Below are 27,530 nucleotides of genomic sequence, written 5' to 3'. Positions count from 1 at the left end.
TTGTTATATTTGCTCCACAATTATATTCCAAGAAAACAGAACAAGCACCATAACGTCGATGGGGATTGTGTGATTTGCAATATCTGGTGAGTGGTGAGGAACAAACGCCTGTATCGTCGGAGCAATTCAGAGCCCGGTGCGAGCCATGAGGGGTGGACCGGCTGGTCATTTATCGCACCCATCCAAGTCGGGTCTCCCCCAGCCCGAGGAAGAGCATGACCTGGCCCGGATGGCCTCGACCCTTCCGACCGGCGGAGGCCACAGGAAGAAGGGCACGGGCGTGCGGGCCTGGCTGCTGGTGGACGCGACGGGGCAGGCACAGGTTATCGAGGCCGGCAAGCACGCCATCATGCGGCGCACGGGCCTGCCAGCGCGGGACCTTCGGATCCTGGACCCGCTGCTCTCGTACCCGTCGACTGTGCTGGGTCGAGAGCGAGCCATCGTGATCAACCTGGAACACATTAAGGCCATCATCACTGCCCAGGAGGTGCTGTTGCTCAACTCCCGGGACCCATCTGTGACCCCTTTTGTTGGGGAGCTCCAGCGGCGGCTTATGCGTCACTACAACGCCACCACTGCGCAGGTTCGGGCCTTGAATTCTCGTTCTTTTTTCACTCTTATGTTGATTCTGTACATGGGTTTTTGCTCTTATTGCGTAATGTAATGTTGTGTGTGTTTGTTTCGATAGTTAATCCCAAATTCTCAATGTTTTTCGGTTTCTATGTTGCTCTTGTGTGTGGGTTGTTTGTGTGTGTTTTTTTTTTTTTTTTTGCAATTTTTTGCCTCAATTTTGTGTGTGTGGGTGTCTATATTGCGATGATTAGAGGCACAGTGATTCTGGTTAATAGGAATCGAATTACCAAGCCAATAAAACATGTATAATTTGTATTAAATCAGTTTGCTTTTTCTTTGAATGTTTTGGGTTTCTGTCGTATGTTATGTATAGGAGAACGGTGGTGATGATTCAAACTGGTCAAATTTGTATGATTTGGGAGAGCCACAATCAAGGACTGGTAGTCCTCAAGATTTCTCTGGAGGGTTTCCACAGTTTCAGGATCAGGATGAGGAAGGCAAGGCAGAGGTGAAACAAGGCCTCGACAATCAAGACGGATTGAAGGTTCTTCCATTTGAGTTTGTTGCACTGGAAGCATGCCTTGAGGCTGCTTGCAGTTGCTTGGAAAATGAAGTAAGCATCTTCTTTCTAGTCCAATGGGTTATTCTTTCTCTTTTGCTCTTGTTTTGTTCGGTCTTGTTTATTATTTCTTATTTCTTTATCATATGTGTTTCAAAATCAGGCAAAGACATTGGAGCAGGAGGCTCATCCAGCCTTAGACAAGCTGACTTCAAAGATTAGTACTCTCAATTTGGAGCGCGTCCGCCAAATTAAAAGCCGTTTGGTCGCAATTACTGGACGTGTTCAAAAGGTTGACGGTTTTAAGATTGTGAATCACTAGGAATATTTATTATTACTCTATGGTTGTAGTGGTTTGGCATGACTTTATGAACCTGTGTTTGCATATGTATAGTTGAGATGACATCATTCATCCATTTAGTCAAAAAGCTTGTCAGACACATGAATGAGTTCCTTTTAGGTACTTCTGATTTATGATGCGCTCATGCTGATTTCCAGGTTAGGGATGAACTAGAACACTTGCTAGATGATGATGAAGATATGGCTGAGATGTATCTTACTGAAAAGTTGGTTCAACAACAGCTTGAAAATTCTTCTGGTTCCTCTCTGAGTGAGAATGACGAAATGGATGATGAAGCTCTTAGGCACGTAATGATCTCAGTATCATTGTAATCATTGCCATGCCTATTTTCGAATACTTTGTTATTATTTGTCATGCTAAAGATGCTTCATGTTATTGTTGTTAGGACGCCTGCTGAAATCTCACCAGAAGCAGGCGGGGTTTCTGCTAGTTACAAAGGTGAACTTCGAAACATTGACAACTCCCAAGAGCAAGTTTTTGGTGCACGTAATAATACACTTAGTAGAGACAGCCATGGGACCCGTACTAGTACTACTCACAGCGCTATAGGCAAACACCTTGATGTGGAGGAGCTTGAAATGCTATTAGAGGCATACTTTGTGCAAATTGATGGCACACTAAACAAACTTTCCACGGTATGGAACTGCATCTATGAACTTTCTCTTTTTCTCAATGTTTGCTGCCTGGACCTTCACTCTGCCATACCTAGTTTGACACTTCACATGATGTCTGCTTTTCAAATTGTAGACGGGCCAACTTCTGAACCCATACCCTAATACCAGCATAGGTGGAACATAATTAAAAGAAAATAAAAATTCTCATCCGAAAGAAACCTTGATGTACTTTTTTCCTTTGAGCCTTATGATGTGGGAACTAGAAAGTGATATGGCAGTCCACCTAGTTGAAGTTCACCTCATCAAATACATCAGTTTCACTTAACAACATAATTCAACAATTAATGAGGTTGTCTAATAATGATGATGACGACGACAACCATGATGATGATGGTCACCAAAGTAGTCGGTCATATTCTTAAATGCAAGTGCTGCTCCATCTACTTTTAGATTCACCATCAAAGACTTTATCTACCTATAATCTTTGGTCTACCCTTGTGAACAGAAGACAATGCTCTTTGTCTCTGAAAGGCTTGCCTGGTTTGGCATAATGACTGACTTCTTAGTTGAAAATACACCGTTTTTTATTAGACTGCCGATAAAGTAAAGCTTTAGGGAGGTTTTTTTAATATATTATTAAATTTTTTTAGACGTTAGTTTTCTAACTTCTAAACTAGCAGTTAGATAATTCAGAAAATGTTTTCCATTGGTTCTTGTTACTTCTCAAATGCAAGGAAGAGTTCCATGGGGAGCTTTGGTAAATGTTCTTTTTGACATGCCATCAAAGGCAGTGTATTTTAGATTTCTAAATCTACTTGTGCACCCTTTCAAGGTGATGCTTGGTTGAAGGAAGATAATTTTCACATTTTGTTGTTTAATGCACTTTTGTTTTGGTGGGAAATGGATTTATGTTGCTTACAGCTTCCATTCTTCCTTCATTTGATATGGGAAGTAACTTTTAACTTCAGAAAAATTGGTTCTTTTGTGCATCTTAATACATTCATATGTTTTTCTACTCCTGTAAGTAGTACACCAATTCCACTTAAAATTTGATAAGCTTGTTATATATAGTTCTGAAGCTCATTTATTGTAGTTGGAGGATGCTATAAAATTTTCTAATTTTACAGCGTAATCATTTTTTTTATTTTTTATGGTTGTTGCTTTGAAGCTGAGAGAGTACGTCGACGACACAGAGGACTACATTAACATAATGCTGGATGACAAACAGAATCATCTCCTGCAAATGGGGGTCATGTTGACAACAGCAACCTTGGTTTTGAGTGCCTTTGTTGTGGTTGCCGGTATTTTCGGCATGAATATCACTATTGAGCTCTTCGATGAAACGAAAGCGGGGATGCCGCAGTTCCTGTGGACCGTCGGGGGTGGTGCAACTGGCAGTGTATTTTTATACGTGGTTGCTATCGCCTGGTGTAAGCACAAGCGCTTACTAGAGTAGTGAAGAAGGCCTTTGAATGCTACCGTCTGTTGTGTGTATAGCCTGGTGTAAGCACATGCTGTGCATACACGCTTTGAATGCAGTAAAATAATGTGTTACAATTTCTACTTGTCTATTACAGACGTGATTGAGAAAACTGTAAAATAAACATGTCTATTACAATTCGAATCTAGATCTTTGCTGGTAAGTAATGTTCCTTTTATTATATATACAGGCTTTTTATACTTCTTAAGTTCATCGACATTTTCAATTCAATTTAAATCTGTTCATAATTAAATAGATACCCTGCTGAAATGCATTGATATTACTTGAGCTCGTTACAAATATTTTTTTGACAAATTTGACGTGGTAATCTAGGCTATTGGGTTACCTATGCCCCTTAATGCGCATCTCTCGAAAAATAGTTGAGTATTACAGCTTTTACTTCAATTTCCTTACAAATTCACTTGGTAAGTGTCATATGGACTGTCACGAAACTTAAAATGAAGAGTAATGCTAGAAATCACATTTTTATCTCAAATTTTTTAGTTTTTATTTTTTTTTAACAAAGACCAATACAAGGGTTTGTTAAGATTGTCAGTATTATGAAAATTCAAGTGAGAAGTGTCATGTAGATTGTCGCGAAACTTAAAATAAAGAGTAATGCTAGAAACTATATTTATATCTCATAATTTTTTTTTTTTTTAACAATGACTAATACAAGGATTAATTAAGATTGTTAATATTATGAAAAATTATAGGATAAAAATATGATTTCAAGCATTATCCTATAGTAAAACCTGTGGTACCTTAGTCTCACTCCACTCCCACTAAACATTTGAACAAGCTACCTACCCCACATTGCATTTTATTTCTTTAACTAATGTAGCTAGGGATGCAAAGGCGGTTACGGTTAGCGGTTAGTGGCAATAACCGCTAACCGTAACCGCCCTAGCGGTTAGTAAATTTCACTAACCGCAACCGCTAACCGCCTAGCGGTTAACGGTTAGCGGTTAGTGGCCGGTTAGCGGTTAGTGAAATAGATAACCGCCCGCTAACCGCTTTTTTAAAATTGGGCTTTTTTTTTTGGCTTTTTTTTACCCTCATTTTTTTTTCTTGTATTTTTAATATCTTCTTGGGCCCAATTGCTATAAATATTTGAATTGTCATTGGATCATATGATTAAGTGTTGATCTTATAAACTTACAAACAAACAAAAATACTTCAATTGTAGTTATAAGTAACACATTGTTTAATCCAATGTCAATTACTTAATTTGATATTATATGAATCACATTGTCATTGTCATTGTACATGAATAATTGATTAAGTATTGGAATTGTAATTGGATCATATAGTTAAATATTTATCTTATACATTTATATTATTCAATATGCATATAATATATATATATATATATATATATATATATATATAATTCAAAATTGTTCAAAATTGTTAATTTTCTTTTTTTTTTTTCTTTCAAAAAATGGTTAAATTTCTTTTTCTAAAAAATGTTCAAAAAATACATTAATACTTCAATTGTGATTATAAGTAACACATTGTTGAATCTAATGTCAATTACTTAATTTGATATTATATAATCATATAGTCTCATTAAATTATATCATATGATTCATATGATTAATTATTTAAATTCTTATCATATTTACTTATAATCTTTTTTCTTTGAATTGAACTTAATATCTAATGGTAAATGGTAATGTTCAAACTCCTAAATCCTAAATTCCTAAAGTATCTAATAATGCTTTAATTAAATTGTAGACTTGTAGTTATAAGTAACATATTGTTTAATTCAATTGAATCAATTGTGATTATCATTGTACATGAATCATATGATTAACTTGTAGACATATGACTTATGAGTTATGTCATATTATATATGTATTATTTATTATTATATAATCATATGATTTAATGATCAAGTCATCCTGTGATATAATCATATCAATTATAGTGATAATATATAAATTACTAAAATTATAATGATAATACATTAATACTTAAATTATGTTTATAAGTAACACATTGGTCATTGTTTAATCCAATGTCAATTACTTAATTTGATATTATACGAATCATATCATCATTGTACATTAATAATATGATTCACTTGAAGTATTGAATAAAGTATTTGAATTGTCATTGAATCATATGATTAACTATTGATATTATACATTTATATTATTCATATACATATGTAGACTTATATAGACTTATAGGTTTATAACATACATTGGAAATAAGTCTCTAGATATTTAATTGTTGTATTAGTATGAATTAGTATACTTATGAGTTATGTCATATTATATATGTATAATTTGTTATTATATAATCAAATGATTTAATAATCAATCTCATGTGATATAATCATATAAATTATAGTGATAATATATTAATACTCAAATTGTGATTTAATTATTTTTTTAAAAAAATTGTGATTTAATGATCAAGTGATTATATGATATAATCATATAAATTATAGTGATAATATATTAATACTCAAATTGTGATTTAATGATCAAGTGATTATGTTATATGTATAATTATAAAAATATATTATATAAAAAGGCGGTTAGCGGTTAGCGGTTACGGTTAGTAGACCCAATAACCGCTAACCGCTAACCGCTAGGCGGTTATGGCGGTTAGGCGGTTAGCGGTTAATGCGGTTAAACGGTTAGGCGGTTAGGCGGTTGGCGGTTATAGCGGTTAGCGGTTAGCGGGCGGTTAAAAACCGCCCGCCTTTGCACCCCTAAATGTAGCAGTGTCACTTCGGAATGTTTGGGAATGTTTTTCAGGAAAAAAAGCTCAAAGAGAGTAGTAGAAGAAGAGTGTTTAGGAATGTTTTCCAGCTTATTGTTGGACCGTTGGTTAGGGGAGACCGGGAGAGATTTATGGGCTAATGGATTTGATTTTGTGACCCCACTCCGTTAGGCACATAGTCTTGACCCCGAGAATAAATGAATGTCATTAATTCAAGTAGTAATAACTAATTTTGGTAGAATTTTTGAGGAATCTTAAAAAATTCTACCATCAATTAGAAGTACTCTTACAAAGGGAAGGTTTGATAAGTTTCTTGTCGGATTAATTTGATTCCATGATAATGCAGTATTTAATGAAGGGAATACACTGAAAAATCAAGTCCCACCTGAATAAGACTTACATATAACTCAATAGCACCAAGACTCTTAAAAGAGATAAAGAGAGATAAACATAATCCTACCCAAATAACAATTTAAAAGAGATAAACATGACCTGCTGTCAATAAGACCCACACCACAGTACTAAAACAATGAAACACTAATGAACTAAACAACCCAAAAGATAACACTAAAACAAATAATGAATGGATATACATTTCATTTGTGACACAGCTTATACGGCTTTAGCAAGAGTGGGTCTGGCTGGGTCAGTTATAGGATTGAAAGGCTTGGGCCATGTGAGTATTAATTAAATGATTAAACTCACATTCTTTTTAATTTAAACTTTTTGAATTAGTGTTAGATTTTAACATTAACCCTAAGGGTAGAATTGTAACTCCATACAATCAAAGAAAAAATGGGAAAGTTCACATGCCCCTAAAACTATCATCCAAATGATCATGTCTCCCTAACTACCAAAAATTGTCAATATTCCCCCAATAATCAAACTACCCTTAGTAAAATAAAAACAAAAAAATAAAAACAAAAAATACTAAGACTTCTAGAAAAAACCTAAAACTAATATATAATCCATGGGGTTGCAAAATTTAAAAATAAAAAATTCATTTTTATAAGAAAGAAATTAAAAATTATCATTTTTTTAAATAAAAATAAAAATTTGGGCTTAAACATATAATTTATTTTTGTTTTTAAAAAATATTAATTAATTAATTTTTCCCGAATTTATAGAGGTATTTTTGTCTTATTGAAAATTTTTTAGGGCATTTTTATCGTTTTTGAAAAATTCTAAACCGACTTCAAACAACACCTATCCAAATGTCTAGGTGTTTCACAAAGATTATTCAGAAAAAAGATCTAACCTAGCAGTTAAAAGATCAACCAAATATAGATATGAAATAAGCAATCAAGAACACAGATATTTTATATTTGGTTATGAAGAGGAAACCATTTAGAGAAACTCTCTAAATGTAAAACCTCTCCGGGGCAGCCAAATCTAGGAAATCAATCCACTATAAGAAGAATAAGGAATACAAGAAGAATTACAAAACCTTTGACTCTTCCTTGCACTCGACAAGTGACCCACTTGATTTCTACCTCGGTAGCCCTTTCCAGAACGTCTGGCACAATTCTTCTAAAAGATTTCCTTTCACCGGAACTCCGATTGGCTTCACGTATTTTCTTTTCACCAATAAAACTAGAACAATATCTCTCTTTTTAAGCTTTCTAATTTTGCTCTCTAAAATATGTACCTTTCTTAAGCAAAATAAAATGTTTAAATAGAGAATAAACAATACATCAGCAGCCATGTCCGGACAGGGCTAATTAGGGGTCCGAACATGGCTAGGGTTACATATGCGTAACCTAGTGGTGTCCGGACCTCCAACTCTTGTGTCCAGACAGCCCATATAAAAAAGGGCTTGCTGGAAATTGGGTCCGGACCCAGCTTCTGGCGGTCCGGACCTCCCCTTCAATATGAGGTTTCTGGAAATGGGGTCCGGACCTAGCTTCTAGCAGTTCGGACCTCCCCTTCAAAATGCAGTTTCTGGAAATAGGGTCCGGACCCAGCTTCTGGTAGTCCGGACCTCCCCCTCAGAATGTAGTTTCTGGATATGGGGTCCAAACCCAACTTCTGGCGGTTCGGACCTCCTCTTCAAAACATGGTTGCTGGATATGTAGCCCGGACCCAGCTTCTGACGGTCCGGACATGTCCTTCAGATGGAGTGTTCTGGATATTGGGTCAGGACCTGGCTTTTGGCGGTCAGGACCGGCCCTTCTAGAATCAGTTTTCTAGACATGTTAAGATGCTTCATTTTCACCAACTTTACACGCAAACCGAATGAGCCAAAACATAACCCAACAAATTCCCCCTTTTGGCCATTCGGGGGCAAAAATTAATTTGTACATGAAAATGACGCATCAAATCAACTCCCCATTTTTATCTCGGAAGGACAAAAGGAAATACACAAAAATGAAATTCTAGAGTTTTAAACAAACAAACCAACAACGCATGAAATCTTAAGTAAGTAGAACCAAACAACACAAAAAAAATTATTCTTGCCTGAAAGAAAAACAAATCAAAACAGGAGGGAAAAATTATTCTTGCCAAAAGCTTTCCTTGATAGACTTCACATCTTTCTCCAAATTCGGCAGGCGAGTGTTGATGGCTTCAATACTTTGGCCTTGAGTTTGAAGTAAGTAAATTATTTTAGTTAATTGACTTGAAATATCTGATGGTCCTGAGGAAGACGCAGCTGGAGGATCTTGAATAATTGGAGGCGCATGATCAGCTGGAGCGTAAAGCCTAAGTTGGGCATTGGACTTCATCACAGTTGCTTTGCCAAAATAACCTTCAGGAGCTTCCATATGTTCATTGGTAGCTATTTTTGGCAAAGTGGCGTGCAAGATCTTTGTGATGAGACTGCCATACGGTAAGGCAATAGAATGATCTTCATGAAGCTCGATCATTGTCAACACTATATGAGTGCATAAACAAAACTCGACACGGTTAATGATGCCATAAATCATCATTGCTCGTTCGATAGTCACATGACTATTTCGAGATATTGGCCAAATATTCTGCAGCACAATCCGTGTTAACACCCTCTCTGGAGCCCGTACATAGCCAATCGGAATTTTGTTCTGGTCTTCGTCCCATACAAGCTGCCGACTTGGATTAAGAACCGCCATGATTTCAGCTTTTGTTGGTTGTGGATCTTCTTCCAGAAATGGAAGCGGCTTCTCATTCGTCAATGGAATCCCAGTAACTTCACTGATCAACTCAGTAGTGATATTGAGAGTTTTCCCAGAGACCTTGGTCTTGAATGACGGGGGACCAACCAAGTCAATATCGTCGATGTTGTAGTAGAATTCCCGAACTAACCGAGTGTAGGCATTGACAGGAATGAACAAAGAGGTCCATTGATTTGCCTGGAATATTTCATGAATGAATCGAAACGGTTCCACTCGAAGATCATTTTGCTCCACTCCACGCTCGATCACAATTTTATGTGTCAAAATCTTATCTTGTAAGATTGATTTTTCTTCTCGAGTGCGCTTCCTCCTTGGTGTGGATTCCGAAATTGGATACACCATTTTCTGCATTCACACCCCAAAGAAGGAATTTAATGGCAAATTGATATCATATATCACTAGAAGAAATTTATTTTTGAAAAAAAATATGGATATGAAACATGTGATCTCATGTGATCCCACAAATGAGATAAATGCACCAAAAACAGATTAAGAAAGTTGAACACAACAAAAATAACTGATTTCATAAGGAAAAATGAAGATAGATGCAACAATACTTCATTTAGACATTCTAGCGAACAGTTGATAGACATTGAAGTATTGAATATAGCATGATGAAGAGAATTCATGAATTTGGAAAAAATCTTGCCTAGGGACATCCCAATCAATATCGAAAGAACAATGACAGTGAACTAGATCAATGTGATTGAAAGAAATGTAGCAAACATGCAAATTGGATTCTTTGAGGCATTTTATCAAACACATGTTAGGCATAGAGATGTGAGCATGGAAAAACATATGTCAAGAGGAGGAACCGAGTCCTAAATACATCATAGGTAATGTATTTTGGTACAATTATGTGAGAGAGAAAGAAAGAACAAGGCTAATCAAGCAATCAAGCAATTCGGAGTTTCAAATTTAAACCCAACCATGTTCATCCTAAAATTTGATTTGAAAACAAAAACTGAAAAGAATAAAGGAAGAAAACATACCGTGGAGTATTGAATTTTTGAGCCTTTAGGTGGAGGACAGGGAATCATAGAGAAAAACAAAAGAAATAACATAAGGAAAAAAAAAAATTGAGGAAAAAGTGGTTTGGCCGAGAGAGAGAAGTAGGAACTGGAAAAACTTTTCAGGGTTTTAAGAATAAAATCTCGCATTGGCCGTGTCCGGACAGGTAAGAGCCGTGTCCAGACACCCTCCCCCTCAATAAAAAAAAAAATAAAAAATAAAAAATAAAAAAAGAAAAAAAGAAAAAAGAAAACACAACTTGTATAGATAACCAATAAATCATGCATGCCCTTATGAATATCTTAACAATCCGGAGTGATCAACAAACTACTTACACCTTAAATGTACCCTATGCATGACACAACCTTGTTCTGTGAATGCAGCCAAGTAGGCAATAATCAGAAATCTCATGTGAATGTGTAGTGTGTGACAACTCCCATTAAATAAGATTTCATCAGTGGAAAGGAAATTTAGGCAGACATTTTGTAAATAAAAGACAAACAGTCTGATTCAAGCCACAGTAAAACCTTATAATGTTAGGACCTAGATTCCCTCATCTAATACACTCCCCCTGAGACTAATCAGTCGCTTTGACCATGTCCTGTAGTGATCATCTATTTCCGCAATGATTTGATCACTGATTCTTTCTATAGGGACATATAGAAGCCAAAGTAAGTCATCTGAGCTTATTTTATGCCTTTTCTTTTTTTTTTTTTTTTGTGGAAGAAAATGTTGGAATTTTTAGGAGTTAGGTTCAACTAACGAGCTGGTCAAGTGGATAGAACTGACACTACCTATCTTCCAAGAAAAATGTTTGATCCAAATTCCCAAAACATACAAAAAAAAATCTAAACCTAATGGGGGCAAATAGTGCACAACTTCAAACATGAGAAAAATTGACTCTTTACGCCTTTAACAGTTTTTAGAAGAACAAGGTATATCATAAACATATGGAGCTTGAGATGTAAATTGCAGAAATATTGACCCCACTCATATGGAAAATATTCATTTGAGTACAAGACATGAGAAACTGACTATCCAACAAATACAAACAATCCCAAAAATAAAAGAATCAAAGAAAATAAAGACAAAGCAAACAAAAACAATAAAAAACAAACAAAAATGCCCTAGAACAGCTATAGACAAATATCAATATGTTCAATTTCTAGGCATGTTCTATGTATACAATCATGAGAGATCGCATACACCAATAGCATTCCTGAGATACTCAAACCTAGATCCATCTAGGGGTTTTGTAAATAGGTCAGCTAATTGGTGTTCAGTAGGCATAAATTCAAGAGATACCACCTGGGTCTCTACCAAGTCGCGGATGAAATGATAACGAATGTCAATGTGTTTCGTGCGTGAATGTTGAACCGGATTCTTTGAGATGTTGATGGCACTAGTATTGTCACAGTAGACAATCATTTTTCCTTGAGTAAATCCATAGTCCGCAAGAAGTTGATTCTTCCAGATGAGCTGTGTGCAGCAGCTCCCAGCAGCTATATATTCGGCCTCAGTAGTAGAGAGAGATGGAGTTTTGTTTCTTACTCATCCAGGCGACCAAATTTGTTCCAACATAAAAACATCCGCTTGATGTACTCTTTCGATCATCAGCATTACCAGCCCAGTCAGCATCAGAATATCCTGCAAGTTCAAGATTTGTGTTAGTAGAAAAATAAATCTCAAAATTGATAGTGCCATTGACATACCTGAGGATTCGTTTAACTGCTGTCAGATGAGATTCCTTTGGATTAGCTTGGAATCGAGCACATACACCTACACTGAAAGATATATCTGGTCGACTAGCTGTAAGGTAAAGTAGACAGCCTATCATGCTTCTGTACAAGGTTTGGTTAACGGATTTCCCAGCCACATCTGCACTCAGCTTAATACTCGTACTCATGGGTGTGTGAGCATGACTTTTTCCATCAAACCCGAATCTCTTCACAAGATCTTTTGCATACTTTGGTTGAGACACAAAGATACCTTTGGTGGATTGTTGAACTTGAAAACCTAGAAAATAGGTCAATTCACCAATCATACTCATTTCGAACTCTTGCTTCATTTCTGTAGAAAATTGATGAGCCTATGAGTTGACCGTAGAGCCAAAGATAATATCATCTACATAAATTTGGGCAATTAGTAGTTGACTGCCTTTCCTACGGATGAACAAGGTATAGTCAACCTGTCCTCGGATGAACCCATGTTCAAGAAGATATGTTGTCAGACGTTCATACCAAGCTCTCAGAGCTTGTTTCAATCCATAAAGTGCCTTTTTCAGCTTGTAAACATGATCTGGATAAGTTGGTTCCTGAAACCCTTTTGGCTGAGCTATATATACTTCTTCTTGAAGCATGTCATTGAGAAAAGCACTCTTGACGTCCATCTAATACAATTTGATCCGGAGATGACATGAGATGCTCAACAAAATTCTGATAGATTCCAATCTGGCTACCGGTGCGAACGTCTCATTAAAATCCACTCCTTCAACTTGAGTGTATCCTTGAGCAACCAATCGAGCTTTGTTTCTTACCACTGTACCATGCTCGTCGGATTTATTCTTGAAGATCCATTTAGTGCCAATGATATTATGATCTTTTGGTTTTGGAACCAAATTCCGAACATCATTCGGAACAAACTGATTGAGTTCATCATGCATAGCCGTAACCCAACTCTCATCTTCTAATGCCTCATTAACCTTCTTTGGCTCAATCTGAGAGAGATAACAAGAATAAGTGACTTGATTTACCACCCTGTTTCGCAGTCGTAACCCTTCATTAACATTTCCTAGCAAATTTTCTCTAGGATGATTAAGTTTGACTCTAGAGGATGGTGCATGAGAGACCAAGTGTGGAACTGGTGAAGGAGTCATGCCTTCTGTATCTGAAGGTATTGATGTACGGACAGCTGAAACATCCGGACTAGGAGGTTCATGAGTTTTATCAGACATATCAACTTGCTCCCCTTCAACCTGAGGTTCTTCTTCTGCAAAATGCTCCTTGGTAGTTTCATCATCGATGACAACATTTACTGATTCCATTACTGACTTGGTCCTTTTGTTATACACACGACTAGCTCGACTTGTATTGGAATATCCAAGAAAAATTCCTTCTTCACTCTTTGCATCAAACTTCCCCAAGTTCTCCCTATCACGAAGAATGTAACATGTACTTCCAAACACCCTAAAATATTTGACAGTGGGTTTCTTGCCTCGCCATAGCTCATATGGTGTCTTGGTAGTTGTTGGTCTGAGAAAAATTCGATTAACAATATGACATGCTGTATGGACTACTTTTCCCCAAAAATGTTGTGCCAAATCCTTAGCATGTATCATAACTCTAGCCATTTCTTGTATGACTCGATTTTTTTGTTCAACTACTCCATTTTGTTAAGGAGTTATGGGGGATGAGAATTCTTGTTTGATACCTTGCTAAGGACAATAATCTTCAAAAATTCAGTTCTCGAATTCTCTGCCATGATCACTCCGGATTCGCTTGATGAGACAGTCATTTTGTATCTTATGAAACAAGATCTAAGCTTGTTCAAAGGCTTCAGATTTTTCTCTTAACAAAATTACCCATGTGTATTGAGAGAAGTCATCTACGATCACCATAATGTATTTCTTGCCTCCCAAACTAGCTGTCCATGTAGGGCCCATGAGATCCATGTGAAGAAGCTCTAAGTTTCAAGAGGTAACAATACCTAAGATCTTTTTGTGAGGAGTTCTAGTTTGTTTCCCCAATTGACATGGGCCACACTTTCCTTTATCAGCCTGATGAATCTTGGGTAAATCAACTATGGCTTCTGTCTTTGAAATTCTGACCAGATCATGAAAATTTAGATGCCCCAACCATTGATGCCACAATTCTCCAATGTCCAGGGTTGCTTTATTGCATTTTATTTGAGAAGTTGAGGAGAGACAATAGCAATTGTCAATAGTGCACTCTCCTCCCATCAACCATTTTCCTTGAGAATCAAATATGCTGCATTCTTTCTTAGAAAACTGGACCACTAGATCATAATCACAAAATTGACTGATGCTCAATAAATTTGCCCGGAGTCCTTCAACATACAGCACTTCTTGTTGAGTAGGAGCACCAAAAATTTCCACAATTCCTTGACCGATCACCTTCGATTTCCTGCCATCTCCATAAGTGATGCTTCCACCTCCTTTGCCTTCTTTAAGCTCTTTGAATAGATACTTATCACCTGTCATATGTTTTGAACAACCACAAACTAGAGTTAAGCACACTTAAGGTAGTATGAGCAACAAGGCATAGATGATCTTTCTTTTTAACCCAGACCTGTTCCTTTTGAGAAGGAATTTGCACATTCTTGTCAATCAAATTAGACATATCTTTTATATCAACAGAATTTGACAAAACAGCTAACTTTTCACTAATAAGTTTCACTTGAGCAGTTAAAACTTTTAATTGATTCCCAATTCCAGGTTCGTCTAGTCTAGGGATATTCTTCTCAGACCATGGTTGTTTAGACCTAATTTGAAAACAGTTTGGTCGAGTATGACCCTTTTCACCACAGTGAAAACAAGTAGGGATGAAGTTAGTCCTTACCGAAACTTTGAATTTCAACTTATTTTTCTTGGTCACATCTTCTAAACTTTCTTGAGGTAAACAAGAATTCTCAATTGCCACATCTTTCATTTTAGGTTTCACAAACATGATCTTAGAAGTGGTTGCAACATTTGAAGAAGATGAATTAACATGTTTATTAAAACCCAATCCAGTCCTATCATGTGAATGTTTCTGATTTCCTAACATTTGATTCAATTTATCATTAGAAAATTTCTTTCAATGATCATTCAAATCATTCAAGTCCTTTTCCAGATATTTCACTTTATCAATCAGCATGAGGTTTTCAGAAGTCAAAGTGTTTCGAATAGCTAAACTTTCATCCATAGATTTCATTAATCTTTCTTTCTCAAGTTCAGCTTCTTTAAGATTTTTCACATTTTTCCTATTCAACTTGTTCAATTTATCACATTCCACAAACAAGTTATTATAAGCAGTTTGTAAATCCACCTCATCATCAGATTCAATTTCAGATTCGTTTATCATATGAGGTGAGTTAAGAGTCTTATAATAATTATCAAAAGAAGCAATAAAAGCTAAATAATTCACTCCTCCTTCAACTTCTTCTTCGGATTTTCATCATCCGATTCATCACTCTGAGTGACATTGAAAGCTTTACCTTTGTACTTTTTCAGATTAGCACATTCAATTCGAATATGACCCCGACCCCCACATTCATGACATTTTCATCCACTAGTGAACTTATCCTTCTGATCAATCTCTAAGTTCTCACGTGGATTACTTCTAAATTCACCTCTAGGTTTCACAGGAATTTTTTAGTCATGATTTTTAAACCTTCCATTCACGGGTCTAAAGAATTTTCTAAATTTTTTAGCAAACAGGGCAAATTCTTCATCATCCCCAGAATTCTCATCAGACGAACCACAAGAATTGACTTTAACATTTTTTACTTTAAGAGCAATGTTTTTAGTTTTCTTGAGTTTGGGTAGAACTAGCTCAAAGGTCTGAAGGGAACCTACAAGTTCTTCTACTCTCATAGTATCTAAGTCCTTGCTCTGTTGTATAGCAGCAATTTGGGGAATAAACCTCTCAGGCAAAGATCTTAAGATTTTTTTCACCACTTTAGCATCATCCATTTTTTTTCCCAAATTAATGGTAGAGTTTCTAATGGCACTAAGCTTTGAATAGAATTCATCAAAAGTTTCATATTCCTACATTCTAATCTCCTCAAACTGAGAAACCAACATTTGAATTTTTTAAGTTCTAACAACCTTAGTTCCTTCATGTGTGATTTTTAAAGTTTCCCAAGCTTCCTTAGCTATTTCACATCTAGAAATTCTAGAAAATTCCTCATTTGAAATAGAGATGTAAATAGCATTTATAGCTTTGTCATTCGCAGTAGCATTATTCTTTTCCTCTATTGTCCATTCAGCTATTGCTTTGTCTGGACGTGTCCATCCAGATTCAACAATATGCCAAACATTAATGGATTTAAAGTATGCTCTCATACGAATTTTCCAAAGCGTATAATTTGTTCTGTGATGAGAATGCAAAATGTTAAACTTTTCTCCCTTAATGTTTAGTCTTTTATACTTATTTGGTGCCTAAATGTACTCATTATTCTTTTATTTTGATTTAGGATGCAAATGGAGGCATTAAATGCAAAAGAAAGCTAATTGGGCGGTTTTGGACAGTTTCGACATCGCTTCGTAATCTGGGCCTAACTCTCTTATCCAAGCTCCGATTGAGATGATTTAAGATTCTATGGAACACCAAGAAAAAGTTTTACAACTTTCATGTTTTAAGTTTTGAGAGATACTGACCGCATCAAGGTCGCAATCGGGCTTGAAGTTGCGGCATCTACACTGTTGACATTCTGGAATGTTCCTTAGCATGCAAATCTAATATGCGGATCTGACGCAGTTTATTTGCGGAAGTTTTGATCTGGTGCACGAAAATTCCAGCTGCAAATACCACCTTCCTAGTTATATTAGTACTTTATTTTATTTTTAATATTTTCCTTAATTAGTCAAATTTGGACATTGTTATTTTAGGATAATATTTAGAATATTTTTTTAGGAGATTTTGGAAGCTTCTAGTATAGGGCATAAACGTGTATAAAGAGGGGAATCATCAGACTAGAAGATCTTCTTCTCCCCTCTTCTCTAACTTCTCATTTGAGTTTTAATCATGGCCTTGCATGGCTAAACTTTCATAATTGGTCGAAGGAAACGGAAGCCTCGGAATCAATAAAACTGTGAGATCTAATTTGTTTTTATTGTTCAATTTATGCTTTGAGTATTGGATGTTCTTCTATGCCTATTTTTATAATTGTCTCGTTTAATTACTAGGAGGCCTACTAGTTTATTATTCGTTGCAATCTACTGCTAGGTTAGATATCAAATCCGTAATTGTTTGATCCCTCCAATTTGTGAAGCAACTAAGATTTAATGATTTGCTACGTCGGAAATTATTAGATCTTAGGAAGAACGTTTGACGAAATTAAATGCAACCGCTTGTGCTTGTGTTGTTTAGCTTCATCGATCTCTCCAATTCTTAAAGCTGCTACTAGATTAAACCCTTAGCGCTTGTCTTGGGTTGTTTTGTAGTTAAGGTTAATTAGATCGTTTGTTTTCTAATTAATTGCGACTAAGGAGAGATAGGAAAATAGTTCCAACGGTGAATATTCAAAGTATGAATTGATATATATTTGCATCGATGATCAGTTGTAAAATTCCGATGGTGGATGTTGACTTAGACCAATGTTTGTTCTTTTGATTAATTTCAATATTTTAATTTGAATTGTTCCTTAGTTGTTCTTCTTAAAATTGTTTTCGTTATACTAAAACCCCCCATCCTTGTTCACGTAGCATAAAATTAGGCTAAATACTCTTCGTAGGATCGACCCTTACTCGCACTACTACATGAATTTTTAGAAGTATAGGTTTTATTTTTGGGTACCTACGACAGCACACCATTCCGTCAAAGACGAGAAGAGAATTAGGAGCAACAGTAAGAGACATTTGATATGGAGTCTTGGATCACACACAGGAAAACAATTCCTTCACAGAGTGAACCCGCTCTGATACCAATTGAAAAATTCTAAACCGACTCCAAACAACACCTATCCAAATGTCTAGGTGTTTCACAAAGATTATTCAGAAAAAGATCTAACCTAGCAGTTAAAAGATCAACCAAATATAGATATGAAATAAGCAATCAAGAACACAGATATTTAGTTACGAAGAGGAAACCATTTAGAGAAACTCTCAAAATGTAAAACCTCTCCGGAGCAGCCAAACCCAGGAAATCAATCAACTATAAGGAATACAAGAAGAATTACAAAACCTTTGACTCTTCCTTGCACACGACAAGTGACCCACTTGACTTCTACCTCAGTAACCCTTTCCAGAACATCTGGCACAATTCTTCTAAAAGATTTCCTTTCACCGAAACTCCGATTGGCTTCACGTATTTTCTTTTCACCAATAAAACTAGAACAATATCTCTCTTTTTAAGCTCTCTAATTTTGCTCTCTAGAATACGTACATTTCTTAAGCAAAATAAAATGTTTAAATAGAGCATAAACAATACATCAGCAGCCATGTCCGGACAGGGCTAATTAGGGGTCCAGACATGGCTAGGGTTACATATGCGTAACCTAGTGGTGTCCGGACCTCCAACTCTTGTGTCCAGACAGCCCATATAAAAAAGGGCTTGCTGGAAATTTGGTCCAGACCCAGCTTCTGGCGGTTCGGACCTCCCCTTCAAAATGCAGTTTCTAGAAATGGGGTCCGGACCCAACTTCTGGCGGTCCGGACCTCCCCCTCAGAATGTAGTTTCTGGAAATGGGGTCTGAACCCAGCTTCTGGCGGTCCGGACCTCCTCTTCAAAACATAGTTGCTAGATATGCGGTCCGGACCCAGCTTCTGACGGTCCGGACATGTCCTTCAGATGGAGTGCTCTGGATACTAGGTCCGGACCTAGCTTTTAGCGGTCCGAACCGGCCCTTCTAGAATCTGTTTTCTGGACATGTTAAGATGCTTCATTTTCACCAACTTTACACGCAAACCGAATGAGCCAAAACATAACCCAACAGTTTTGTTAGCCTTGGCTTGACATTGACAATGTTTTGGAAGTTTGTGAGGGCATTGTCAATTGGGTAATAATTTGAAGGGTTGAGATACTTTTACCAAGAAACAACAAGTAATTCTATAAGTTCTTCTTGTGTCCCTCTTGAGTCCCTCCAAGAATGATATGGCTATTAGAATCATCATTTGATCAAAATTCAATAATAATCAATCACAAGCCTAATTGTGATCATCAAAAGAGAATGCCATAAAACACCAGAAAAATGTCATAAGACTTTTATTGAAAGTCACAGAAATAAAAACATGATTCTGATACCATGTTAAAATAGACATCATAAATGCAAATTTCTTTTATACAATTATATTTCTGTTGTGTATTTCTATTTCTTCTCCGGAATTTCTCTGGCAATCACTTTCAGCCTTTCTCGTCTTTCATGTCGGTGAATCTTGGCACAATGTGGTTTGGCCATTCACAGGATTTTTAACGCTAATTTCCGTTCTCCGGCCTCATTGTCAGTTGCGACTTGGTCCTTCATCGGATTCTTTTAGCGGCTTGTCTCCGTTCTCCGTTATTTTTCCGACCGCCACTTTCAGCCTTTCTTGCCGGCATTGCCTTGATCCACCCATTGACTTCGGATGCCTTTAATTTCTTCTCTTTTCCAAACTCAAGTTTAAACCTTGAGTTTAAGGGGATGTTGCAATATTTTATATTTTCTAAATGAGGTCTATTAATATTTTTCTTAATAAGTTATTTCTCTTTATGTTAGAATATTTTTATTCTCCATTATTATATTTCCTTGTAAGGTTTATTCTCTTCCTTAATTAGTTTAGGTCTACTTTAAGATTTTTGGATCACTACTCAGTGTCTCTCTATAAATAGAGAGTTATGTAATATTGTTTGATACATTGAAGATACAAGATGTAGCCCATATGTCTCTCCCCACTTCTACTCTCTCTTTTATTTCTCTTTCATATTTTAGTATTTTAGTATTATATATATATATATATATATATATATATATATATATATATATATATATATATATATATATTGACCAACTAAGTAACCAACTAAATAACCTTAGGTGTCCAACCTTAAGTGATTTTAAATGGTATAAAAATGTTTTCATGTCAAGAGTAATGTTAAGAGATGATTGTAAAAATGCTTTCTGGAAAGGGAAATTTATCAATGGTTTACCCAATCTATTTGCCCATAAAATCCGTGAAGAATTAAGTAATACAACTGGAATTATAGAATACGATAAACTCACCTACGGAGACATCATAAGTACTATAAGCAAAATAGGATTAAAAATGTGTATAGATATGAAGATAAATAAAAACTTGAAGAAAGAAAAAAGATAAGCAAAATATGAAATGGGAAATTTTTGTGAACAATATGGCTTACCCCCTATACCACCCTTTAGAAGAAAACATAAGGATAAATACGCAAAAACTAGAAAACCCTACAAAAAAGGGTATAGAAAAAACAAAAATTTTGAACCAAATGAATATTACAAGAAAAATAAAACAGCAAGAAAATATTATAAAAAAGGGAAAATTACAGTTTACCCCCCCAAAGTTGTCAGCGATTTGCAATTCCGCCTTCAAAGTTTTAATTTTTGCAATCCACTCCCCTAAAGTTTCAATTTTTTTCAATTCAGGCATTCCATCAGTCAAAGCCGCTTTGACTGACGGAACAGTGATCACGTGATCACTTTATGCGGTTTAGTGCCCAAAATACCCCCATCAACATTCCCACCCTCACTTTATGCGGTTTAGTGCTCAAAATACCCCCCTGCCCCTCTGTATCGACTTAAACCACCTCTTCGTGGGAGCCCCTATTGCTGATGGTCTATGTGCTGGGTAGTTTCAGGTGCTCGTCAGTCTCAAGATTGGAGAAGATTTAGATGGCTGGTGGTAGGTCCCATCGTGCGGTTTTTGGTGTGGCCCTGAAGTAGGATGAGCTTGGTGGAAATGTAAGATTTGCTGCTGAGCCTCGGATTTCCATTTGATGTTGTTGTGATCAAAGTTGACACCATAACTGAATCTCTTCGCCCTAAATACTCAACAAAAATTTCAGAATCCTCTACCCAACACCTGGAAAATATTTAGAGATTTATTAGTAAGCTTAAACCAGATTTTCATAAACCAAATCTGATTATTTGTTTCGATCGGACTCGGATAAAATCTAGCTTGAAAGGTTTCAGATCGATATTGAACAAAAAAGAATCATGGCAGGATGTGATTAAATTCTGGTATCAAAATCTCAAAATTTTAGAGAAAAAGATCGAATGGAGAGAGAGAGGGGGAACAGGGATGGGGCATTTTGGGAAAAAAAAGTCCAAGAGTAATCACGTGCGTCGCACGTGATCACTGTTCCGTCAGTCAAAGCCGCTTTGACTGACGGAATGCCTGAATTGAAAAAAATTGAAACTTTAGGGGGGTGGATTGCAAAAATTGAAACTTTGGAAGCGAAATTGCAAATCGCTAACAACTTTGAGGGGGTAAACTGTAATTTTCCGTATAAAAAACCACAAAACAAAAAATATGATAAAAAGAAAGTAAAATGCTTCAAATGTGGAAAAACAGGCCATTACAAAAATGAGTGCAAAGTAAAAGATAAAATCAACCAATTAAAAATTTCCAACAAAGAAAAAGAAGATTTGTATAAAATCTTAGAACTCAGAAATTCAGATTCTAGTGACAACGAAGATGAAATCTTTAACACCTCAACAGATTATGAATCAAGTCAAAATTCTAGTAATTCAGAGGTAGAACTATGTTGCAAAGATTCATGTTGTAAAACAAAACTTATGATAAATGTACTAACTAAACATGAAGAAATGCTAATTGATTTGATAGAAGGAATAGAAGACCCAGAAACTAAAGTCAAATACCTTAAAAAATTCAAGAGTAATTTAATAAAAAATGAAACAAAAAATTGACCAACAAAAATTACAGAACTACAAATTAGTATTAATAAAATCCTCAACAGATTTAAATCAAAATAAAGGGAAGTAATCCTCCAAGACTTACAGCATGAAGTCAATCAAATCAAAATAGAAATAAAAGACTTGAAAGCCAAAAACAAAGAATTGGAACAAGAAGTAATGATTTTAAAGATTAATAAAAAAATTTCTGAACAGAGTCAATCTGAGACTGAACAAGAATCAGAAGACGAAAAATCTACAAAATCCTCAACCAAAAGTTTAATCTTCAAAGATACTACAAATGAAAAATACTTAAACATAATTGATAAAATCATTTTCCAAAAATGGCACTCTAGAGTAACAATAATTATTAATGGTGAATTCGAATTTGAAGTTATAGCTTTGATAGATTCAGGTGCAGATTTAAACTGTATTCAGGAAGGTATGATACCTATTAAATACTATTTAAAAACTACAGAACATTTATCATCAGCTAATGGCAGTGAAATGTAGATAGATTACAAGTTGCCTAAAGCACATGTCTGTCAAGATGATGTTTGTTTCAAAACTTCATTCGTCTTAATAAAAAACATGCATGGTTCAAAAGTCACATTAGGAAATCCCTTTTTATGTCTTTTGTATCATTTTACTGCAGATCACAAAGGAATTACCACAGAAGTCCTAGGAGAGAGTAAAATTTAAGTTCTTCAAAAGGCCACATATTAAAGATCTCAATATATTAAAAGAAATTTCAATTTCCAAAACAATTAACATTTTACAGAATAAGAGCAAGCATTTGAACTTCCTAAAAGAAGAAATTAAACATAAAAGAATAGAAGAACAATTATCAAGTGACATTCTTTTACAGAAAATTGAAAGATTCAAAGAGAAACTACAAAATGAAGTTTGTTCTGATCTCCCCAATGCCTTTTAGCATAGGAAAAAGCATATTGTAAAACTCCCTTATGTAAAAGATTTCAGGGAAAGAAATATTCCTACTAAAGCTAGACCCATCCAAACGAATCAAGATTTAATGGAACTTTGTAAAATTGAAATTAAAGAATTGCTTAACAAGGGAATAATTAAAAAAGGCAAGTCCCCTTGGTCCTGTTCAGCCTTTTACATATAGAAAAATGCAGAATTAGAAAGAGGAGCTCCAAAATTAGTAATAAACTATAAACCTCTTAATAAAGTCTTACAGTAGATAAGATATCCAATTCCAAACAAAAAGGACCTAATAAACAGAATAGGTCAAGCCAATGTTTTTTCAAAATTTGATATGAAGAGTGGATTTTGGCAGATCCAAATCCATGAACAAGATAGATATAAAACAGCATTTGTTACACCATTTGGCCACTATGAATGGAATGTCATGCCCTTTGGGTTAAGAAATGCCCCAAGTGAATTTCAAAACATCATGAATGAAATCTTTGACCCTATAGCACATTTCTCAATTGTTTATATAGATGATGTCCTCATATTTTCAAAGTCAATTGATGAACACTGGAAACATCTTCATTCGTTTCTCAGTATCATCAAAGTTAGTGGTTTAGTTGTTTTAGCTACAAAAAATCAATTTCTTTCAAACAAAAATCAGATTTCTAGGATTCAACATCAGTCAAGGAATGGTTAAACCCATTGACCGGGCCATTCAATTTGCAGACAAATTTCCTGATATCATCCTTGATAAAAATCACCTTCAAAGGTTCCTAGGATCTTTAAATTATGTTGCTGAATTTTATCAAAATCTTAGAAAACATTGTAAACCATTGTATGATCGTCTAAAAAGTAACCCTCCACCTTGGACAGATCTTCATACTTCAATTGTCCAAGAAGTCAAAAAATATGTCAACACTTTGCCATGTCTTGGCATTCCTGATGTAAAAGCTTTCAAAATTGTAGAAACTGACGCCTCCAACATTGGATATGGGGGTATTCTCAGACAAAAAATCTCTCCAGATTTTCCTAAACAAATTGTTTGTTTCCATTCAGGAATTTGGAATTCAGCACAAAGTAATTATAGTACTATTAAAAAGAGCTTTTATCTATAGTATTATGCATCTCAAAGTTTCAAAGTGATTTGTTAAACCAAAAATTTTTAATTCAAGTAGATTGCAAAAGTGCAAAACATGTTTTAGAAAAAGATGTTCAAAATACAGCAAGTAAACAGATTTTTGCCAGATGGCAATCAATTTTAAGCATCTTTGATTTTGATATTGAATACATCAAAGGAGACCAAAATTCTATACCTGATTTCCTCACTCGTGGATTTTTGCAGGGAAAAGATGGCTGAAAAGCCACAATCCAATAAAAACAAAAATAAAACACCTTCCATCAAGTCACAACCAAGTCACCATATAGTCCTGAGCCCAAGAAATGTAAACCCTTTTGGCACATGTTCACCCATTAAAATGTTAAACAAGTTTCAGGTTCTTGGTTCCCCAAGACCTACTTTTTCACCCACTTTAGCATCCCTAAGTCATTCGGACCCTTACCAATTGGTAGAATGTCCTACAGCAACCGTTATCCCTACCCAACAGAACTCTTCCAAACTCATACAGCCGCAAAAATTCTATACCAACCAGCCAATTACCCATACCAATAGATCTCAGTTTGTCGAAAAAACCTATATAGAAAACCTGTTTTTTGTCGAACATGACCAGCGTCATCTCAAGAATCCTTTGGATCTTGTAAAGAATTATTTCCCTCCTAAATGAAATTTCATTCCATTTCACCCATCTAAATCCATCAATTTCTACATAGACATTTTACTCTAAACAACATCAATTACCAAAGATTCTGTCCCTGACAAATATGATCCAGAACACAAGAGAATAATCTTTGATAAAATGTATATCACAAAAATCATTTCAGCAAAAGAATGGGGTCACCCAGCTAATCTCAGAGTCTTGCAGGGTCACCAAGTTCAATACAGCTACTATGATTACATTGAAGCATGGTCAAAAGTAGTTCTTTATCAAAACAATAATAATAATCATTCCTGGTATCTGTGTTTTGATAACAATTTCAGCAGTCAGCTCCCTATTTGGTTCAACAGACGGTGGCAAAGTCATGGGATGATTCCCGAGATTTTACCCCCAGAACTTGCAGATGCATTACAGCAGTTCTCTACAGCTTACAAAGTTAATGAAGCAGAAAGTCAATTTCCTTCCTTGCTCTATATGGCAAAGAAATATAAAATCCCATGGCTTTTCAAATGGGATTATGTCATTGATCAAGAAATTTGCAGAAGAAACAAATATGTCCGCTGGTGGGACAAATACAATATTCAAAAAATCCTTTCATCAATACAGAGAGAATTTCCTTCATTCACCACTCAAAGCCAATTCTTGGCAAGCAAATCACATCTACAGATAGAAATTGCAACAGCCATGGCCCAGGTCCAATGTAAAGAAGACCTCAAGGACTTTTGCAGAAGCCTTCTCCTTAAAGCAGAAGGCATTGAAGAACAAGGAGAACAAAGCCCAACTTGATCCTCCTCTTCGACAAACCAATTACAGCCCATTTACCAGGATGCCCAAGACCTCTATGATCTTGGTGAAGATTGAGACTTAGAGAAGCCTAAATACAGCAATCACTGTTCTAAAATACAACAAACATTGTTCCCAAATACAGCCTTGTTCATGTCACTGTTTTGGCGGTCATTACTGTTCACGAACTGTTCATGTCGGCAGCTACTGTTCATAGCACTATTCAGCACTGTTCATAGCACTATTCACCCAACAAATCACTGTTCATCTACTGTGTTCCGCTTTTAAATTTTTATTTAAAGCCCCTTCAGCTCTTGTAAACGCAGATCGGATTCTTTTGGATGGTGACTTGCTTCTATTATTGTTTTATCTTCTTTTTCCCACTGGGTTAACATGTTTAATTTTTTATTTTCATAAATTTTTATAAAGTCAAAGAATTTTATATGTAACTTATGTTTATTCATAAATTTTTCCCATTCTGCAAATATTTTTATTTTTTGTTCTTTCGTATATTTTAACTTATATTTTTTTTCTTTTTTTCTGTATTCTTGGTAGAATTATAGTTTTTTATTAAAGGTTGGAGGTCTAAAGTAAATGGTTTACATATAGTCATTAATTGTGGATGTAAAGAAGGTTTTTCTATATCTGTTTGTGTTGGGGAATTTGGTCATTCTTCTTCAAAATTTTCTTGATTAACTATATAACATGGGGAGCTTATTACAGATTCTACTTTTATACCTTTTAACTTTAAATTTTTATCTCTTCTTAAAGGTTCGATATTAACGGAGGAAGAGGCAGAATTTCTACGGCTTGTATCTTGTGGATTTCTATGGCTTGTTGGTGTAACTTGGAAAGCTGTTTATTTTATCATGAATGGTGGTTTGCTGAGTCTTGGTCTATCAAAACTTAACCTAACAGTACCATGTAAGTATTGTTGTAAACAATTTAGATCAAATGTTGTATTTTCTGTTTTTGTTGGAATGTTTTCATTTTTTAATAACATTCTGATGGAAGTTCTACTTCAGACCAAACTACTGATTTTGGTACTCTAACATTTGCATCACAAGAGTGTGTCTGTATAAGTAAAGTTTTATCTTTGGGACTTTTAACAAGAGGGGACTCGCAGAATGAGTTGACATAAGCGGAAGGACTGAAGACATAATGATAAGGATTGAAGATATAATGATAAATTTAAACAGAGACTGCAGATAAGATTGTAGGCTGAATATGAACAAAATATCTAGAATGATACACAAAGATATAAACATAAATATGAATATGAAATGTTGAATCGACTTCAATTGGAAACATATATTCAAGAATATACATAATGAAAATAAGATATATGAAAATAAAGACTTACGAAAATATGATGCTGTAAAATTAGCTTGAAGAAGCTTTCATTGAACGAAACATTCTGTAATACATAGATGAAACTCTAACATACATATTGTGAGATTTTACTAATGATTGGAGAGGGAGAAGAGAAAAGAGTAGTTTAAAGTTCAGAAGAATCCGATCTGCGTTTACAAAAGCTGTAGGGGCTTTAAATAAAAATTTAAAAGCTGAACACTGTAGATGAACAGTGATTTGTCGGGTGAATAGTGCTATGAACAGTGCTAAATAGTGCTATGAATAGTAGCTGCCGACATGAACAATACGTGAACAGTATGGCCGCCAAAATAGTGACATGAACAGTGCTGTATTTGGAAACAGTGTTTGCATTATTTTGGAACAGTGATTGCTGTATTTGGGCTTCTCTAAGTCTCAATCTTCACCAAGATCATAGGGGTCTTGGGCATCCTGGTAAATGGGCTGTACTTGGTTTGTCGAAGAGGAGGACGAAGCTGGGCTTTGTTCTCCTTGTTCTTCAATGCCTTCTGCTTTATATATATATTTCATCAGAGTCATGGATCATAACCAAATTGGGAGATCATCAAAAGAGAATGCCATAAAACACCAGAAAAAAGTCA

The 27,530-nt window shown here is 35.5% G+C and overlaps 1 protein-coding gene across 1 annotated transcript; it reads left to right on the top strand.

The window, feature by feature from the left end:
- The first annotated feature begins 32 nt into the window (after window positions 1–32).
- On the top strand, window positions 33–3,787 carry LOC132177566 (magnesium transporter MRS2-3). The gene is made up of 6 exons (XM_059589939.2): window positions 33–583; window positions 947–1,186; window positions 1,296–1,424; window positions 1,631–1,776; window positions 1,879–2,128; window positions 3,276–3,787. The coding sequence occupies exons 1-6, from the start codon at window positions 146–148 to the stop codon at window positions 3,561–3,563; spliced, it is 1,491 nt and encodes a 496-aa protein (XP_059445922.2). The 5' UTR covers window positions 33–145; the 3' UTR covers window positions 3,564–3,787.
- The last annotated feature ends 23,743 nt before the right edge of the window (window positions 3,788–27,530 follow it).

The sequence above is a fragment of the Corylus avellana genome, chromosome 4, assembly GCF_965113065.1.
Source record: "Corylus avellana chromosome 4, dhCorAvel1.hap1.2, whole genome shotgun sequence".
Taxonomy (NCBI): Eukaryota; Viridiplantae; Streptophyta; class Magnoliopsida; order Fagales; family Betulaceae; genus Corylus; species Corylus avellana.
This window is presented reverse-complemented; position numbering and strand designations above follow the sequence as displayed.

Excerpts from the sequence above, each read along its gene's own strand:
- LOC132177566 (XM_059589939.2), top strand. The coding sequence starts at position 146 with ATGAGGGGTGGACCGGCTGGTCATTTATCGCACCCATCCAAGTCGGGT. Across the intron at positions 1,187-1,295 it reads GCAGTTGCTTGGAAAATGAA|GCAAAGACATTGGAGCAGGA; the intron begins GTAAGCATCTTC and ends TTTCAAAATCAG. Across the intron at positions 1,777-1,878 it reads ATGGATGATGAAGCTCTTAG|GACGCCTGCTGAAATCTCAC; the intron begins GCACGTAATGAT and ends TATTGTTGTTAG.